At 38.0% G+C, this 20194-nt stretch overlaps 1 protein-coding gene, 1 long non-coding RNA gene and 1 other non-coding gene across 5 annotated transcripts in view; all 3 read left to right on the top strand.

Annotated features, from left to right (window-relative positions):
• Positions 1–20194, top strand: part of LOC113195779 (uncharacterized) — a 70539-nt gene that overhangs the window by 24638 nt on the left and 25707 nt on the right. The gene's annotated exons all lie outside the window — the stretch shown is intronic.
• On the top strand, positions 1442–1839 carry Kantr (KANTR integral membrane protein). Its single transcript, XM_077793867.1, has one exon. It carries the CDS (start codon positions 1442–1444, stop codon positions 1670–1672), a length of 231 nt encoding a protein of 76 aa, XP_077649993.1. The 3' UTR covers positions 1673–1839.
• Trnaa-ggc (transfer RNA alanine (anticodon GGC)) lies at positions 5845–5918 on the top strand. Its single transcript has one exon. It is a non-coding gene; the product is annotated as a tRNA-Ala (tRNA).

Below are 20194 nucleotides of genomic sequence, written 5' to 3'. Positions count from 1 at the left end.
ATTATAAACATAACTTGGTCATGATCTTTTCCTTTTTATACAACAGTGGATTTTGTTTGCTAATAGTTTGTTTAGTATTTTTGCATCTGTGTTTGTGAGTAAAATTGGTCCTTAATTTTCCTTTCTCTTGCTGTTCTGACTTGCTGTTGGCATTAAGATTCTTCTGGTATCATAAAATGAGCCAGAGTTCCTTCTTTTACAACATTTTGGAAGAATGTTTTTGGCCTAGTGTTTTCCTTTTGAATATTGAGTAACTATTAAACTTCTAAATTAAAATCTGTAGAAAATTTAATGAAAAACGTTTTGCTTCTATAAAATGTTTATTTTATATAAGCTACCCCCAAATCCAAACCAAGACTTTGTAACGACTGTTCAGAATTTGAAGAACACATAACCATCAACAACAACAACAACAAAAAATCTTTTTTGTACCAGTAGGTGTTAAAATATTTAACACCATTTTTAAAGTGTTCAAAGGTGTTTAACAGTTGAAATTATATGTAACAGCTTTTCTTTTTCACTGAGATATATATATATATTGTTAAATTTTCTTATGATAATATGAGTAGATTTCAAAGTCAGTTGATCTCTCTCTTATTTAACTATTGCAAAATAATGATGAAGCTCTTATTTGCAGAACATGCATCATTATTAGAATCATCACCCTGCAGCTAGCTTGGACATCATTAGAAGGGCAACAAACGGATAGAAGTATCTGATATTCGGGAAGACAGAGTTTCAGGGCTTCTACCTGGAGCTACACCCTCCAGAAGCCCCTGCTTGGCCACCCTGCACCCAGCCCCATCCTAACCAGTCACAACTTGGGCTCTGCATGGTGCTTCTTGGAAACCGCAACACAGACTCCTCCAGCATCTCCACATGTCCCTTGTCCTCAAATGAGCAGAAGACTTCAGAAGCTGGCTACTGAAGAGGCTGTCCAAGTGGTAGATCACCTCCTTGGCCCTGCTTAGCACATTTACCACAGAGCAGTAACTGAAAGCTGGGTGTTGCTTATTTGTGCTTACCACCTGCAGGGACTGCAGAGGGATTTGTCAGACCCCACTTCACTAAGGGCCACTCTCTAAGGATCTCCAGAGAAGGCTAGGATCTCCAGAGAGGTGGTCTTCCTAGGGTCTGCACTGCCTCAGGTCCTACCTGGCTACCTCTAGGGCTGAGGGAACCAGTATCTCTTTACCAGCCTGTAATCCATAAACCAACTGGAAAATTCTGCCTGCTGTTTTTGTTCTTGTGGTATGAAAGAGTTTTAATATACTGCTTCAGTTTCTTAAGTAGTTATAGGACTGTTGAGAATTTCTTTTTCTTCTTGAGTCAATTTTGGTAAAATAGTTTCCTAGGAATTTGTCCATTTTTGTCTACGTTTTTGAATTCATTAGCACACAGTTCCTTTATTTTTTTAATTCTCTGTATATAATCTGTAGCTATGTCTCCTTTTTCATTGCTAATATTGGTTATTTGTGCCTTCTCACTTTTTTTCTTGATCAATCTCACCAGAGGTTTGTCTATTTTATTAGTATTTTCAAAGAACCAGCTTTTGGCTTTGTTGCTTCTCTCTATTGTATCTTTGTTTTCTATTTCTTTAATTTCTGCTCTTATCTTTTTTGATCTCCTTCCTTCCACATTTTTTGGGTTTATTCTGTTATTCTTTTTCTGATTTCTTAAATTGCACATTTGAGCTCATTAATTTTCAATCTTTCTTGTTTACTAATTTGTGCATTTAAGGATGTGAATTTCCCTCCAAATACTGTTTTTCTACAAGTTCAGATATGTAGTATTTTCATTACTGTTCAGTTTTGAGTACATGAACATTTCCATCACCATTACTTCTTTGATCCACGAGCTATAGAAGTGTGTTTTTAAATTCCTTAAATGTTTGGAGATTTAAAATTTTACCTCTTTGTTATTGAAATCTCTCTTAATTGCTTTATGATCAGATGATGTGGTCTGTGTGCTAACAACATTTTGAAATTTATTGAGACTTGTTTTATGACTTAAACAAGTATGCAATCAACAGTTTTTATTGTTTCCTGTGTGCTTTAAAAGAATGTGTGTTCTCCAATTGTTGAATACAGAGTTCTACATATGTCTATTATCAAGTTTGTTAACTATGTCGTTCAAGTATTATTTTTCTAAACTGATCCCTTTGGTCATGATCGATTAGTAATTGAAAAAGGCATGTTAGTATTGAATGATGATGGTGGATTTGTCAATTTCTCCTTGTGGTTCTCTCTTTTTTGTGGCTTATGTATTTTATTAGGAATATACAAATTAATAATTGTTATATATTTCTGGTAAATATGTAACACCCCTCTCTATTCCTAATAATGCATTTTTCCTCAGAGTCTACTTAATCTTGTATTAATGTAGCAGCACAAACATTTCGTCTTGTTAGGATTTGTGTGGCATATAATCTTCTATCCTTTTAGTGTGGAGCATTTTTGTGTCTTTATGTTTTAATTATATCTCTTGGAAACTACATATAACTGGACATTTTTAAAAAATCAAAATTATTACCTCTGTCTTTTAATTGAATTTGTTTCTACCATCACACTTTCTTATTTCTGTTTTCTACCACCACTTTCTTTAATTGTTATTTTTTAAATGAATCAATTAATTTCTTTATTTTTGCGGTGCTGGGAGCCAAACCCAGAGTCTCACACATACCAGGCAAGCACTCCACCACTGAGGTACATCCCCATTCCCTATCACTGCTTTTTGCATGCTTCATTTTCTCTTTTCTCACCTGCTCTTTTGGTTCTAAGATTTGTTTTCCTACTATATTTTCCCATCCCTATTGCTTGGATTTCTTTTTCTACTTCTGTGGTTATCCTTGAAATTTTACCATGTGTGTTTAACTTAAACTTCTTTTAAAGTTGAACAGTATTTTAATCCCCTCTTGAAGAATGCAGGAAACTTAGAAACCTTCAATTTTAGTCATTACCCTTCTGACTACATACCATTATTTGCAAATATGTCAGTTTCTTTCTTTTTTTGTCCTAACCTCACTATTGTACGTTGTCATCCTCAGTATTATATTACATAGACAGTATTTGTTTGGACTTACATGCATCCATTCTTACATCTCAGACCATCCTTCTAGAATCATTTTCTTTCATTATGAATAGAATTTAAATGTTCTTTTAGCACAAGTCTCTTGGTGTTAAATTCTCCAAATATTTGTTATATGTAAATGACTTTAGTTTATTCTCATTCTTAAAAGATAGTTTTTTACAGTACTTGGAGAGAATATGATCTCGTCCTCTTTTAGGTTTGAAAAGTCTTCTTTGTTGCTGTTAAGAAGTACACTGTTGAGCTAGGAATGTAGCTCAGTGGTAGAGCACTTGCCTAGAATGCGCAAGACCCTGAGCTTAATCTCCAGCACTGCAAAAAAAAAAAAAAAAAGAAGAAGCACACTAGCACACTATCAGTCATCTAAACATATTTGGCATACATTTCTTTTCATGTATTATACATACTTTGGAAATGTGTTTCATGGCTCAGTATATTCATGCTTTTTATAGTTTCTGGGAGATTCTCAATCATTATCTCTTCAAATGTTGTCTCTCTTTCATTCTATTTTTTATTTATCACAATCTAGCCATTCATATTTTGGACCTCCAATCTATCTTCCATATCTCATAACGTCTCTTCAATATTTTCTGTCTTCTTGTACTTAATTTTGGGCAATTTCTTCAGATATATCCTTTATATTTTTCTCTTCTGCTGTGTCTAATCTGCTATTCAATCTTTCCATTGAGATTTTATTTCAAAAATTATATTTTAATTTGTACAAGATCCATATACTTTACTTTGTAATTGCTTAGTCATCCCTTGTAGTCTCTTGTTGTTTGTTCACCTTTGTGATTTCATCTGTTACTTCTTCAAATATTTTATACAATTTTCATTCAACTAGTAGTCACTGTTTGCATGAGTGTAGTACTGTAAATGTTGTTCGTGTCTAAACCACATAATACATTCTGATTACGTATTCTGTGTTGTATACCTTTTTGTTTTCCTAGGAGCTAATGTTTTGTTTTCTTTTGCCTTAAGTTTTAGTACCTTTTAGAAATTCTTCTCTGAATTATTTTTTAAATCCAAATCAGACATGTCCCTTTTCTGCTTGAAATTCTCCTGTGGATTCCACCTCCCTCAGAACAAGAGCCACAGCCCTTACCATGGCCCAAGTGTTCCTACACAATCTGGTTCCCCTTACCTCTCTGACTTCATCTCTTGTCACTCTCCTCATCACTCATTCTTCTTCAGCCACACTTGTCTTCTTTCTGCTCCTCAAGCATGCTAGGTAACCTCCCTCTGTAGGGCCCTTGTGCTTGCTATTCTCACTACCTAGAACACCCCTCCTCCCAAATAATCTGATGACTTGCCCAAGTATTTCCATTATGTTCAAATGTCACCTCCCTAGAGAAGTATTTCCTGATCAACATATATAAAACAGCCCCATTCACCTCCATTTTTTTCTCCTTACATACTTTGTTATATCTTTCTATGAAGCACTGATCACCACCTGATATACTTTATATTTATTTATTGTGAGTATGTTTGTCTCTTCCCCATAGACTGTAAGCTCCACAAAGCAGGGACTTCTGTTTTGTTCGCTGCTGTATCCCCAGTGCCAAGAAGAGTGCATCGTAATATTTAGTAGACAATAAATATTTGTGGAATAAACTGAATGAATGAATGAGTGAATGACTTTATTAATTAATGTGAAGGAGAGAGAGAGAGGAGAGAGAGGAGAGAGAGAATGAATGAGAATATATATGAGAATGAATATTGCTTTGGGAAGTAGGCTAGGCCTGAAGGACATCCTAAGGAGCTTGGATACCATAGTTCACAAGGTTGGGGGCTGGGAAGAAGGAGTGAGGATAGCTTCTGGGTTATTTTGGGAATCAAGATCTCACTTGGTAATATGATCAAAAAGCCCCATGTTCTCTATGACTGGCCCTACAATCTAGGGCTCCTGAAAGCAGGCCTGCCTCTGTCTCAACCAGCCCTCAAACTCTTGTATTGTACCTGCCTATTACTCAGTGGAAGCCAAAGCCCCAGATTGCATAGTGATCCCAGCTAGCATTCTCCTTTCTTTTGTCCTCTGAGGAACTGTTTCTTGGTTCTCAAGCCAAGGGATCATGAACCATGTTAGACTTTATCTATGGTACTTGAGGGGAGGGAACAGTGAAGAAGCTGATAAATCTCTGGTAGATAGTTAAGTGCTGTTATAATGATGAATACTAAGTTTTGGACAAAAAGGACTTTTATCCATTGTTCAGGTGGTAATGGTCTCTGGGGTTCTAGCCCTGACTTTGCCCCTAACCCCTTGGGAACTAGCCTGGCTTCACTGTTACTGCCTGTGCATGACTAGATACTAGTTCTATTGTCTAACATATGCCCTATGCCCCATCCCCACATTTTTTGTCACCCGCTAATTTCATCAGAATATCATCAATACAAACAGAGCCTTGTGGCATGCTAGTAGAGACCTCTTTCTTCATGCCAGCATTAGTCATTAGCACACTGGGTTTAACCAGTTCAGTTGAGCAAAATTTTACCGCTATGTTTTGGCCTTCTGCTGTGTACATCAGACACAGAAATGAACCAGGGTGTATTCCCAGATACAGCACCATAATTTCAGGGCAGTATGATCAGTACAGTGGTGGGCATAGTAGACTATAAAACCCACTAAGGAACACGCAGCCCATCTCACCACAGCCCATCTCAGGAGGCCAGGAAGATTTCTTAGTAGAAATTGCATAGGAAATGAATCTTAAATGATGAGTAGGAGTCTTCTAGTTGATTAACAAGGGGAAGATGGGCTGGGAATGTAGCTCAGTTGGTAGAGTGCTTGCCTGGCATGCACAAAGCCCTGGGTTCAATCCCCAGCATCACAAAAGAAAAAAAAATCAAACAAGGGGAGGAGAGGGTGGTCCAGGCAAAAGATACATCCAAAGACAGGAAGAAACATGGTATGTACCAAGCTGCCTCACGTTTCACCCATTTTCCCACAAGACCATCCTAGAAGACTTTGAGAGTTTGGGGCTGGAGATGTGGCTCAAGCAGTAGCACGCTCACCTGGCATGTGCGGGGCGCTGGGTTCGATCCTCAGCACCACATAAAAATAAAATAAAGATGTTGTGTCCACCGAAAAATAAAAAATAAATATTAAAAAATTCTCTCTCTCTCTCAAAAAAGAGTTTGTAGCTTCCCTGATGTGACAATCTGATAAATATTCATAAAGTTAGTGAAAAGTTGGTCTGACCTGTCTATGAGCTTAATATGGCTATAAGTTTCCAGTATTCCTGTTTTCCTTATGTAGATCATGGAGTTTATATGACTAGCTTCTTTTAGAACTCCCCTAGGTTTAGTCTCACTCCCACTGTCCTGGAGGTTATAGAATCTTCCTCAGTCCATGTCTTTCTTTTCTTTTTTTGGTACCAGGGATTGAACCCAGGGGTGCTTAACCATTGAACCACACTCCCCAGCCCTTTTTTATATTATATTTAGAGAGAGGGTTTCACTGAGTTGCTTAGGGCCTCACTAAGTTGCTGAGGCTGGCTTTGAACTTTGATCCTCCTGCCTCAGCCTCCTGAGCTCCTGGGATTACAACTGTGTGCCACCATGCCCAGAAGCCCCATGTTTTTCTGACTCCTGACACCTGCCATGGAATAGAAACCCTTATCCTTCAGGAAATAGACTGGGCCTTGGTCTTGAGCTTTATTCAGAACCATAATAATCCAGGAAAAGTATGTTGTGGAGTCCAGCAGGCCCTGTTTCAATTTTATTAATTTTTTTGGTACCATGGATTGAACCCAGTGGCACTTTACCGCTAAGCTACATCCCCAGCCCTTTTTATTTTTTTATTTTGAGACAGCACCTCACTAAGCTGCTGAGTCTGGACTCAAACTTGCAAATCACCTGCCTCCACCTCCTGAGTTGCTGGGATTTAAGGCATGAAGCACCACACCCAGCAAGAACCAGAAACTCTTTGGTATCCAGGGCTGACTTGATAGATGTGAGAACTGCACAGTGGGGCAGGGACCCCACACTTGGTTTAGTACTTCATTGAAGTTCTGCTGTTACATTTTTGGCAATTCTGAGGATCCAACCCAGGGCTTTCCTCGTGTTAGGCAACTGCTCTGCCTCTATGCTACATCCCCAGCCCTCTGGTAGGCCCAGTTTCTAAGCATGGAACTCCTACATCTTGGTTATTTGAATGTAGCTAAGACACCTGCCCTCTACCTTGATAGTTGCTGTTGCTGTTAGAGCAGATATACACCTGGCCATTATTTATTGAATACCTACTACTATTGCTATGAAAGGGAGAGCAGTCTAGGATTCAGAGTATGATCTGTAGATCCAGAACAATGTGAATTTGAATTAAAGTTCAACTAGTTATTGATGTAATTTGGATCAAATTTTGTAACACTTTAACCTTAGTAGTTTTAACATTTGTAAAATAAGGTTAATGTACCCACCTCAGAGTTCTTTGTGTGTTATAATAGCATATAACACGCAAGATGGGGCCTTCACAGGCTCTAGGCCCCTCCCCACCCTGCCCTCTGGAAAGACTTCCTTCCTCAGCCTCTTCTTCTTTCTATGGCTCTTAAAGAGGACCCTACTTCCCCCTTGAAGTCACAGGGCCACTTTCTTATGGGAACTTCTTGATGGTACATAGCTTTCACATCTGAATTAAACCCAACTTTTTTTTAAAATTTATTTATTTATTTTTAGTTCTCGGTGGACACAACATCTTTGTTGGTATGTGGTGCTGAGGATCGAACCCGGGCCGCACGCATGCCAGGCGAGCGTGCTACGGCTTGAGCCACATCCCCAGCCCTAAACCCAACTTTTTATGTTATATTTAATCTTATTCATTCTGGATTTAGTTTGCTAATAGATTCTTTAGGATTTTTGTGTCTTTGGTCATCTACTGTATTTGTCTGGTCAAAGTTATAGTCATCTCATTTAGTAAATTAATGAGTTTTCTAGAATTGGCTCAAATCATCTAAATTTTCAAATTAATTATATTCTCTTAAAATCTTTGCTATAACTTTTACATTGTTTATAGTATTCATGCATTTTTTTCTCTTTTTAAAATTAGTCCCTCCAGAGATGGTTTTGGTAGTTAGCCTTGACATTTTTTTTTTAAAGTTTGGGCTTTTTATACCATTATTTTATTTATTTATTTTTATGTGGTTTTGAGAATCGAACCCAGTGCCTTGCACATGCTAGGTGAGCATTCTGCTGCTGTGCCACAACCCCAGCTCCTAGCCTTGACATTTTACCATACAGATTTAACCTGAAATTTAAAGTTAGACATTACCATAATCCCCACCCAAACAATACAAAAAAATTGTAAAACTCTAATGTCTCCTAACTTTCATATTATTGTGTCTACTATTTTAGTTCTTTAAAGGAAGACATTATCACAAAAAATACACATTAACAATATCATTATTTTATGCAGACAGTGTTTAGTTTTAAATATTTGTTTGCACTTTTATTTCCCCATCTTCTAAACCTCAACCCTAACTTTTGGGGATGAGTTTCCTTCTTGAAATATATACTTTAGAAGCTCCTTTAGTGCAGATCACTTAATAGGAAACTCTCTCAGTCTGGGTTTATCTATAAATTCCATTTTTAAACTTTATTCTTCTTTAAAGATAGATTTTTTGGGGTGTACCCAATGCTAAATTACCTCTCTTTCTTCTTAACACTTAGAAGATATGGCCTGTCTTCTAGTTTCCATTATTACTGTTGCAAAGTCTGATGTCAGTAGAAATGATTTTTGCTAGTGTTCTTTTTTCTTGGGCAGTTTTGAAGATCCTTCTTTGATTATAAGTCAACTCTAAAACTTTTTTGTTGTTGTCCTCTGAATGTTCCTTTTTATAGTATCTTCATCTTGCTTCATGAATGTAATATTTTTTTTCTTGTCACTCTGAAGATATTAGATGATAATGTATTTTTCTGTGTGTTCTTCTCCCTTCGTAGTTTTTGTTTCCAAATACATATATTTGGGTGTCAGCAGTAGTGAGAAACTCTCACTGATGACAGATTTGGCTGCAGGTACCATAGATACCAAAGGTGTAACATATTAGAGGGAGTTTGTATAGATGGTGGGAAGAGGGGCCCCTCTACTAGTATGCAAACAGTGGTCAGTGCCACTGATCTGTCACTTGAGAGCCTTCTAGTGTAGTGGGTTCCAGAGCTGGACTGCCTGGGCTCAAATCCAGATCTGCGACTTCATAGCTAGTCAAGTTACTTAACCTCTATCTTCTTTAGTTTCTTCTTCAATAAAAGTGATGATAATGATAATGCTTACTTCATAGGGTTATTGAAGATAGTAATGAGTTTGTATATAAAGAGTGTTTAGAATAGTGCCTGGTACTTAATAAGCACTGTACATATGTTTGATATTATTACCATTATTACTTTGTGTGTGTGGTGTGTGTGTGTGTGTGTGTGTGTGTGTGTGTTGTGTGTGTGTGTGTTTGTGGTGCTGGCAATAGAATCCAGGCCTCATACAAGCTAGTCAAGTGCTCTACCACTGAGCTAAATCCTCAGATATCCATTATTACTTTAGTGCTGAGAGGATTGAAAGGAAAAGAGTTTCTGTGATGTATTGGGGAAAGCAGAGTATATCCTGCCCTATGGGTTCTTCCACTATCTTTGAAACAAATGCCATCCACAAAAAGACAAGGTCAGGAGTCTGAAGCTATTATTTGGACACCTTAGGATGTGGTATGTCAAGTTAATTAGGTAGGCAGAATGGAATAGGATTCTTCAGTGGAAAATGGGAAGCAGTATTTAATGGTCGGTCCTTCTGTAGAAACAAGCTGTGTTGAATATTTCCTCATTGGAACAGAGAAATACCAAATGGGGAGAACAGTACCAGAGATAATATAGGGTAAGAGGATTTCCTAAAATTTAATAATGCTTTTTTCTTAGGAGCTAACCTGTAGGTACTGTGATGATTCTTCAAGATGGGGATACACCACAGTTAAGGGGAAAGGCTGCTGCCAGGAGTTACTTCATTTTTAGAGGTAGGATTAACCACATCAAAAATGCTTTCAAATACTGTTCTCTAAGTTTAGAGCCTTCTCTAAGTTTGGGGAAAGTCTTACCTCAATCACTGTCGCATACAATCTAGATGATACAAACAGGAGGACTGGGTCATACTGAAAGTAGGTGCTTCATGGGGAGGCAACATTGAGGAAACATTAGGGTTAAAAGTGAAATTTCATGAGATATAAAATTTTAAACAAAATTTTATCGAATCTAATTATGTATGAAAAAATAATATACAATGACCAAGTTGTGTTTATCCCAGGAATGAAGGGTTGGTTTAACATTAGAAGATCAATCAATACCATTCACCATATTAACAAGCTAAAAAAATAAGACTCATGATCATTACAATAAATACAGAAAGAGCATTTGATAGAATCCAACATCTATTCTTGTTTTTAAAAAGCAAAAAACTAATGAGGGAACTAGGAATAGAACGGAACTTCTTCAACTTGATGTAGGGTGCCTACCCCAAACCCACAGCTAACATGTTTCATGGTGAATGACTGAATGCTTTCCCCCACATGATCATGAATAAGACAGGGATGTCCCTTCCTACCATCTCTATTCAACATTGTATTGGAAGTTTTCACCAAGTGATAAGGCAAGAAAAAGAAATAAAGGGATACAGATTGGAAAGGAAGAAGTAAAACTGTAGGCAACATAATGGTCTATGTAGAAAGTCCAGTATAATCTACTGAAAAAAAGAACCTACTAGAACTACTATCAAGATGAAGCATATAGCCAGGCATGGTGGTACACACCTGTAATCCCAGTGGCTCAGGAGGCTTGTGAGTTCAAAGCCAGCATCAGCAATTCAGTGAGGCCCTAAGCAACTCAGTGAGACCCTGTCTCTAAATAAAATACAAAAAGAGCTAAGGATGTAACTCAGTGGTTAAGCGCCCCTCGGTTCAATTCTTGGCACCAAAAAAGAGTTGAATAAAACAATTGCATATCTATTAACTTTAAGTTACTACAAAGAAGTATACGAGGCAGCTAAAACTTTATAAAGAGAAAAGTTTATTTAGCTCAGAGTGCTGAGGATTCCAGTCCAAAATTAGATGAACCCACTTCTTTTGGGCCTCAGATGAGGGTACTGGATGACAATGGTGGGGTACACATGTCAGAGAAAACTACTCACATCATGAACCAGGAAGCAAAGAGAGACAAGACTGGCAGGGTCCCCCAATTCCTTTTGCAAGCACATTCCTAGTGACCTAAGGACCTCCCATAAGGTACTACATCTGAAAGGTTCATAGAACCTTCCAATAACACCACCTTGGTGAGATATACACATGTACCTTAGGGGATACTCATCCAAACCATAGCAATACTGTGTACTAGCAATAGATAATTGGGCATAGAAAATTTAAATAATAATATCTAAAAATTATATATAAATCTGATTGCTTAATTCCAGAAATTTGGACCAGCTGAACAACATGGGAAATCCCATCTCAAAAAAGTGGGGGGATAAATCTGACAAAAGATGTAAAAGACCTGTACACCTGTGTGTTACCTTTCCATAGCTAGACCAAAATACCTGAAGCAATTAGCTTATAAAAAAGAAAAGATTTAATTTGTCTCATGATTCAGTGAGTTCCATTCTAAGATCAGGTGCCCTCCCCATTGCTTTGGGCCTCTGGCAAAGGTGCAGACTGTGGCAGGAGCACGTGGCAGAGCAAAACGACTTACATCACAAGCCAGAAACAAAGAGACAAAACCAAGAAGAGATTGGGGTCCCACAATCTCCTTTGAGGATACAGCTCCAAATAAATAAAGACATTCTACGTGGCCCCACCTCCCTATAGCGCTACCAGGAAGATCAAGATTTTAACAGGGGACACATCCAAACCATAGAAACCTGTACTGCTGAGAGAAAGGAGCAAAATAGATGGAAAATAGCATTCACAGGTCAGAAAATTTAGTATTGTTACAGTGCTAATTCTTTCCAAATTCATCAATAGATTTGGTATAATCCTTATAAAAATATCAACAGGTATTTTTTGCAAAAATTGACAAGATGATCCTAAAATTTATATGGAAAGGCACTACAGAAATTGGCACAGAGTATAGAAACCGTGTTCAGGGTCCAGCCTTCCCACAATATCAGGACTTATTAGTAGATCCATACAGAGAAGAAAATCAGTGGAGAGGTCTCTATTTGCAGACAGGTCTACAAAGGATTTGAACAAACAATTTCCTGAAGTGGAAACCCCACTAAAGGCATAAGATGCTGAAATGCATGAGTTATGAGGAAAGTATAAAATAAAAGTACAATGAGATTTCACTTTAGATCTCATAGACAAAATTTTGAAAAGCTGGATCATGCCAAGTCCTATAGTAGGGATATGAGATCCTCATGTACTTCTAGTGATGGTGAAGACTTTGACAGTCAGAGATGAACATGGCAGTACATAGTCAAATTCAGTATCTCCAGGTACCCTCTGAAGAAATTCTCACACAGATCCATAAGGGGTCATGTAGGAGAAAATTCGTTATTGTGTGATTTGCAACAGTGGGAAGTTTGGAGGCCTGCTATGTGTCCATTAATGGGGGGGTACATGGGGACAGTGATGGATGCACTCTGTAGAAGGCCTCTTAGCAGTTGGAGCAAGACTTCACCATGTAGTACTGAGTGAAATGAAACAAACCATGTTACTTAACATTATTCATATAAGTCACAGATACACACATCTTCAAGAAGTCACACAAACAAAAAGGATATAAGTTAAGCACATTCAAAAGATCCTATGTGGTGTGGGTTAGGGGAGGAATGGGAGTATGGATAATAGGGAATAAATAAAACAAAAAGGAGAGTAAAAGATAAATAGAAAGTAGATACAGTTGGCCCTCTGCATCCACAGGTTTCACATCCAGGGATTCAACTAACTGTGGATAGAAAATGTTTTGAAAAACATTCTATCTTTACTGAATGTGTACAAATTTATTTTCTTGATATTATATTCTGTGAACAATACAGTATAACAACGGTTTACATAGCATTTACATTATACTGGATATTATGGGTAATTTAGAAATGACTTAAGGTGAATGGGAGATGGGCTGGGGAGTGTTGCTCAATGGTAGAGCACTGGCCTAGCATGTGAGAACTCTTGGGTTCCATCCCCAGCATGTTAAAAAAAAATTAACAAGAAGTTAAGTACTTGGGAGGATATGTGTGGGTTCTATGCAAGTACTATTCCATTGTATGCAAAGAACTTGAGCATCTGTGGATTTGGGAATTCATAGGAGGTTCTGGAACAAATCCCTTGCAGATTCCAAGCAATAAATGTTTTCCTAGGCCTAGTTACCCATTTCCCTTTGGTATTTCTCCTTTGGTATCTATTCTTCAATAAAAAGGAAATAGAAACCATATCTTCTGTTGACCTGAGGCCAGAATGCCCAGGTGGGCCTGCCTCAGATGAGTGTCTTAACTAGTCTTGACCCCTCCTCCCAGCACTGTAGTTGGTTGGGGCAGGTATGGACATGATGTCACCTCACAGCAGTTCTATGCTGTGATCTACTGAGGATGGGGGCTGTTCATGGGGAGATTAGAAATGGGAAAATTTAAAAAAGAAATGGGAAAATCAGAGCAGCCCAGTTCCTGTCTAGTCATAAAGTTACCAGATAACTATTTCTTTTTCTCTTTTGGGGGGTAGCAGGGGTTAAACTCAGGGACACTCAACCACTGCACCACATTCCCAGCCCTATTTTGTATTTTATTTAGATACAGGGTCTCACTGAGTTGCTTAGCACCTCGGTTTTGCTGAAGCTGGTTTTGAACTCGAGTTCCTCCTGTCTCAGTTTCCCGAGCTGCTGGGATTACAGGTGTGCGCCGTGCCCAGCCCAGATGACTAATTTTTGGTGTCTGGACTGCATTGAGCCATGGGTTTATTTCATTTCCCTAGACTTACTCTTTTGATTTATTTTTAATTTTTTGGTACTGGGGATTGAACCCAGGGGTACTTTACCACTGAGCTGTATTCTCGGTCCTTTTTTATTTTTTTATATTTTGAAAACAGAGTCTCACTAAGTTGCTGAGGGTCTCACTAAGTTGCCAAGGCTGGCCTAGAACATGTGATGCTCTTGCCTCAGCCTCTCAAGTCACTGTTATTTCAGTATGCACACTCAGCCCTTGACTCACTAATTATAACTATTAATGCATATAAATTATACATACTGATGAGTTTGACTGTGAAATTTCCATTCATGTGTATATTGTTTTTTATTATGCCTGAGCTCCTCTTGACTTTATTCTCATATTTCCCTAGAAGCGGCTTGTGTACACTCTTGGGAAATTGAAGCCAGATGATGACCCAGATTCTCTTCAGCTTATCCTCCCCTAGAATTCTTCACCTAATCGTACCAATATTGCCCTTTCCATAACTAGCTGTGTGCTTGCCATATGTTTTCAAAACAAAACAATATATTACTTAGACAAACATACATGGGAGGTAAAATGTTCACAAAAAGCAAGGGAATGAGAATATAAAGGTCAAAATAGTGGTTTCCTCTGGGGCTGTTAAAGGAGCCATGTGAAGGGATCCATAGGATGCTTCTAAAACACTAGAATGTGTTTTAGAAGCATCCTACGGATGTAGTTCTTAAACTAATTGGTGAGCATCATACGGATGTAGTTCTTAAACTAATTGGTGAGTATGTATTTTATTATACTTCTTTAAATGGTATATATATGTTTTCAGAAACTTTTCTCTATATTGAATGCATAGAAAAACTTAAAAGAAACACAAAGAAGTTTCAAATCCAATTACATTTACACCTAACACAACACACAGAATCAAAGAGAATCATAATAAATATATTAGAATATCTACCCATGGTGGGGCATGTCTTAGAAATAAGAGTGGAGAATGAAAATAAAATGGAATAAATGAATGAATGGAAAAAGATACAGATTCTACTATTTAAAGATAATATAACAAGACCAGTACAGTAGAGTTTCCTTTACCTTCTGAGATTCAAAGGAAAAAAATACTATTGAATGTGATGAAGAAACTGGACCCTATTACATAAATCTGCTTGTTCCAAAGCCAAGGTCAAATCACATGAATACTCAAGAGATCATTATAATCAAGCAAATTGTTGCTAGAAAGGATGTCTGAGGTGAAGGATTTTGAGTGCCCCCTAAGTGGTCATTCATCCAAAGTTTTGTCTGTAGATTGTTTCCTACCATTCCTGAAGGATTCCAAATGCAGCTCTTACCCAGCCCCATTTCATAATAAACTAATGGGAAAAAGAGAACAAACTTGTATACATACAAAAGCAAAAAAACAAACCCTGATACCTTAAAAGTATAGTGCATGTTGGGCCCTGTCCTGGAAATTGCTCCTGGAGTTTAAAAACAAAAACCTGGTGATTGGTGAAATGAGTGCTTGGGTAAATCTTAACCATCCTCAGACTAGAAGAGAATGATGAGGATTATAGTGAGTCTGCACAAATCAACCCTAGTCTCACTGAGCCTCCTTTGAGCTCCAATCATTCTGTCCCTGTCTTTGTTGATGGGCAAATGGAACTTTCCACTCAAGTCCTGAAGTTGCTTATTCTGTCTTATCTCCCCATATTCAGTTTGTCTCATCAGAGCTGCTGTTTGCTAAAATTTTAGTTGAGATCAGGTCAGTTAGCATTACAAAATGGCTTCCTATTACCATGGGATGTCTCATTTGAGGCATGTGCCTTCCTGATTAGCCCTTTGTGTCTACTAGCATATCAGGTAGAAATGTTCCTTGCAAATTAAACGTAGTAATGTACTGCAGACCAGCTGGAGTATAACTGGACCTCCCCATGCTCTGTATCACCCTGATCTGGCCCTCAGTAGCTTTCTGGGTGGGGCCCTTATTGAAGTCCAAGCCAGTTTGGGACAGCTGACCTTAACAAGATGGGGGTAGGCAGCTGCTTACTACTCCTATTAAAATCAAACTTACACAGCATACATTGCTGTCTTCTTGCCCTGCTGCTCACTTTGAAAACTGGTAGAAGAAGGGAAAGAGCCTATTATCTTTCTCAAACAGGGTATCTTTTTTCCCCACATTTTTTATTGGTGCATTGTAGTTGTACCTGTTGGGATTTGTTGTTAAATATTCTTACATGCACACAATATAACATCATAATTTGTCCAAAATCATTCCTCAGTACTTCCCCTTTCCCTTCTCTCCTCCCTCCCTGTGATCCCTTTTCTCTACTGACCTCCCTTTGATTTTCCTGAGATTCTCCCCACTTTTATTTTCCTTTTTCCTCTCTGGCTTTCACATATGAGAGAAGACATACAGCCCTTGACCTGAGTTTAGCTGTTTCATTTAACATAATGTTCTCAAGTTCCATCCATTTTCCTGCAAAAGAAATAATTTCATTTTCTTTATGGCTAAATAAAACTCCATTGTGTATATATGCTAGATTTACTTTATCCATTCATCCATTGATGGACACCTAGGCTGGTTTCATAGTTTGGCTATTGTGAATCATGCTGCTATAAACATGGGTAGGCATGTATCACTATAGTATGCTGACTTTAATTCTTTAGGATAAATATCAAGGAGTGGTTTAGCTGGGTCACACAATGGTTCCATTCCTAGTCTTTTGAAAAACCTCAATACTAATTTTCATAGTGGTTGTACTTACTTACAATCTTACCAACAATATAAAGGTGTTCCTTTTCCTCCACATCCTCTCTAGCATTTATTATTGTTTGTGTTCTTGATGACTGCCATTCTGACTTGTTTGAAATGAAATCTCAGTGGAGTTTTGATTTGCATTTCCCCAATTGTTAATGCTGTTGAACATTTTTTCATATATTGGTTGGCCATTTGTGTTTCTTCTTTTGAGAAGTATCTGTTTAATTCATTTGCCCAGTTATTCATTGGGTTACTTGGTATTTTTTTGGTGTTATGTTTTTTGAGTTTTTTTATATATTCTGGATATTAATCATCTGTCAGAAGAGTAAATAGCAAAGATTTTGTTCCATTATGTAGGTTTTCTCTTCACATTCTTAATTATTTCCTTTGCTGTGCAAAAGCTTTTTAACTTGATGCTATTCAAACTGGCTGTCTTTGCTAACCCAGAGTCTGTGTGATGGCCAATCTATACTGGATCTGGAATGTCTCCCAAAGGCCCATGTGTTTAAGGACTTGGTTCCCAGCTTGGTGCTGAAGGTGAGGCTTAGTGGGAGATCTGAGGATACTAAGGGCATGTTCTAAAATAGGATATTAAGACCCTGGCCCCTCTGCTTCCTCTCTCTTGCTTCCCACCCTCCACGAAGAGAGCAGCTTCCTTCACAAAAGTCCTCTCACTGACATGCCTCACCATAGGTCTCAAAGTTATAGGGCCAGCCAACCAGCTAGCCAGGACTGAAGCCTCCAAAGCTGCAAACCAAAATAAACCTTTCCTCCTTATAAGTTGATTGTTTTGTTAACTATTCTGCAGTAACAGAAAGCTAACTCAAGCCTTATCCTGGTAAGAAAGTCAATAAAAATTTTTTTCTAGGAGCAGACAGATCTACTGCCATGATCAGGATCCATATGACATTAATGAGTATGTGTCACCCCTGTTCTTCCCTGAGTTTTGAACTTACCATCCTCCTCTCCATGAATCTAGTTCAGGCTTCTTAAAGGTTGTCCTGACCAACACTGTTTGTCTGTCTCACGACACCCCAGTTACCCAAAACTCTGCTTTCACTTCACCCTCAGGCCTTTAATTTTTTTTTTCAGTTGTACATGGACACAATACCTTTATTTTGTTTATTTATTTTTATGTGGTTCTGAGGATCAAGCCCAGTGCTTCACATGTGTGAGGCAAGCGCTCTTCTGCTGAGCCGCAACCCCAGCCCCTAAAATTTTTTTTGAGTCAGGGTCTCACTAAAATGTCAAGGATGACCTTCACCATCAGCACCAGATAATTTGGACTGTCCCTACCAGATTACACCAACTTTCCCACCCTAAGCAGACAGGCTCTCAAAGGAAATCTCAATTCCTATAACTCTACCTTCAAGAGTATTGGATGAGCTGGACATGGTGGTGCACACCTGTAATCCCAGCAGCTTGGGATGCTGAGGCTGGAGGATCACGAGTTCAAAGCCAGCCTCAGCAAAAGTGAGGTGCTAAGCAACTCAGCAAGACCCTGTCTCTCATAAATTACAAAATAGAGCTGGGGATGTGGCTCATTGGTTGAGTATTCCTGAGATCAATCCCTGGTACCCCACCCCACAAAAAAGGAGTATTGGATGATCTAGTAGGAGTGTTTGGGGATACAAGATGCTCTTCATTTACTTAGGGACCCACGGCAGCCTCAGGGCTTCTCACTCAAATGTAGGCAGCTCATGGATCAGTATTCAGACCCCACTACCTCTAGGCAGTATACTGTTGGTCCTCAATATGCCTCAGTGTCACCTGAGGGCAGTTAAGTCTGAGCATATTAGACTCATTATTCCCTTTACCAACCTGAAATGGAGTTTAGTAATAATGGAACCCATCTACACACATAGTTTAAAAATATTAACATAATGCACTAACTCTAACATAAAAGGAATAGATCAATTGCTTTTTTTTCTGCATTGAGATAAACTTTTCTCCTTTAGACCATTTATATGATAAATTGTATATATGTGTAGTGTGTGTGTGTGTTTCTCCTTTTTTTATTGTGTGTTAATGGGAATTAAACCCAGGAGCGCTCTACCACTGAGCTATGTCCCTAGCCCTTTTAAAAATTTTGAGGCAGGGTCTCACTAATATGCCAAGGCTGGCCTCAAATTTACAATCCTCCTGCCTTAGCCTCTCAAGTAACTGGGATTATAGGTGTGCACCACTGTGACTGACTGTATTAGTATATTTTTTCTGTTGAACCATAACATCCCTTAGATATGAATACACTATTAGTGTCTGTTTTCTAAGTTTTTTGAAGAGATTTTTGTTTCATAATGAAATGGCTCTAGCATTTTCTTTTCTTGGGTTCTCCTTATCTGGTTTTACTACCTAGGTTACACTAGGTTCAAAAAATGGAATGGATGGGTTTTGTTCTTTTTTTGTGTATAAGGTAAGAATGAACTATTCCTTAGAAGTTTGCTGGAACTCTACAAAACCAACTGGGCTTTTCTGTTTCATTAATACTCACTGAACTATTCAAGACCTCCCCCCATTCTTTTGTTCTGCTGGAGATGGAACACAGAGCCTTGTGCATGCTAGGCAAGCACCACTGAGCTACATCCCCAGCCCTAAGATCTCTCTTTTTGTGCCAAAAACATGTTATATTTTTCTAAGAATGCATATCTTTTTCATCTAGGTTTTCAAATATTGACATATAATTTGTAATCCTGCATTTTTAAAAAAGATCTGTTTGTCCATAGTTACTACCCTGTTTTCATTCTATATTTTGGGGTTTTGGTCTGTTGTTTGTTTTGTACTAAGGATTGAACCCAGGGTGCTTTGTCACTATACTACATCCTTAGCCCTTTTTACTTTTCATTTGAGACAGGGTCTCATTAAATTGCTGAGGCTAGCCTTGAACTTGTGATTCTCCTGCCTCAGCCTCCTGTGTGGCTAGGATTACAAGCATACATCTTTGTGCTTGGCTACACTCGACTTTTAACTTTTCTCTGTTTTTTTTCTTACCTACTCTTGTCAGAGGTCTGCCTCTCTTATTAGTCTTTTTTAAAAAATATATCATTTTTTATTATTGTTGTTTGTTTTTTATGTGGTGTTGGGGATTGAATTCAGGGCCTTATGCATGCTAAGCAGGTGCTTTACCACTGAGCTATCCCCCTAGCACCCTCTTATTAGTCTTTTCTAAGAATCAGTTTGGGTTTGGTTAATTTTTACTGTTGTCTTTTGTTCTCTATTTCTGCCTTATCATTTTTATTTCTTGTATATTTAAATTTAGTAATATATACAATGTATTATTGGCAAAGAAAGTTACACCAATAGAACAGCACAGATACAGGTATATGTATATAAAGGAACTTAATGTATAACAAGCTATTGGAGAAAGGATAGTCATTTAAATTAAGGGTATTGCAAAAACTGACTTGTGACATGGAGAACAATAAAACTGGATTTCTACCTTGTACCATGTACAAAAGTGGATTTTGACA

Source organism: Urocitellus parryii, chromosome X (genome assembly GCF_045843805.1).
Source record: "Urocitellus parryii isolate mUroPar1 chromosome X, mUroPar1.hap1, whole genome shotgun sequence".
NCBI classification, from domain to species: Eukaryota; Metazoa; Chordata; class Mammalia; order Rodentia; family Sciuridae; genus Urocitellus; species Urocitellus parryii.
This window is presented reverse-complemented; position numbering and strand designations above follow the sequence as displayed.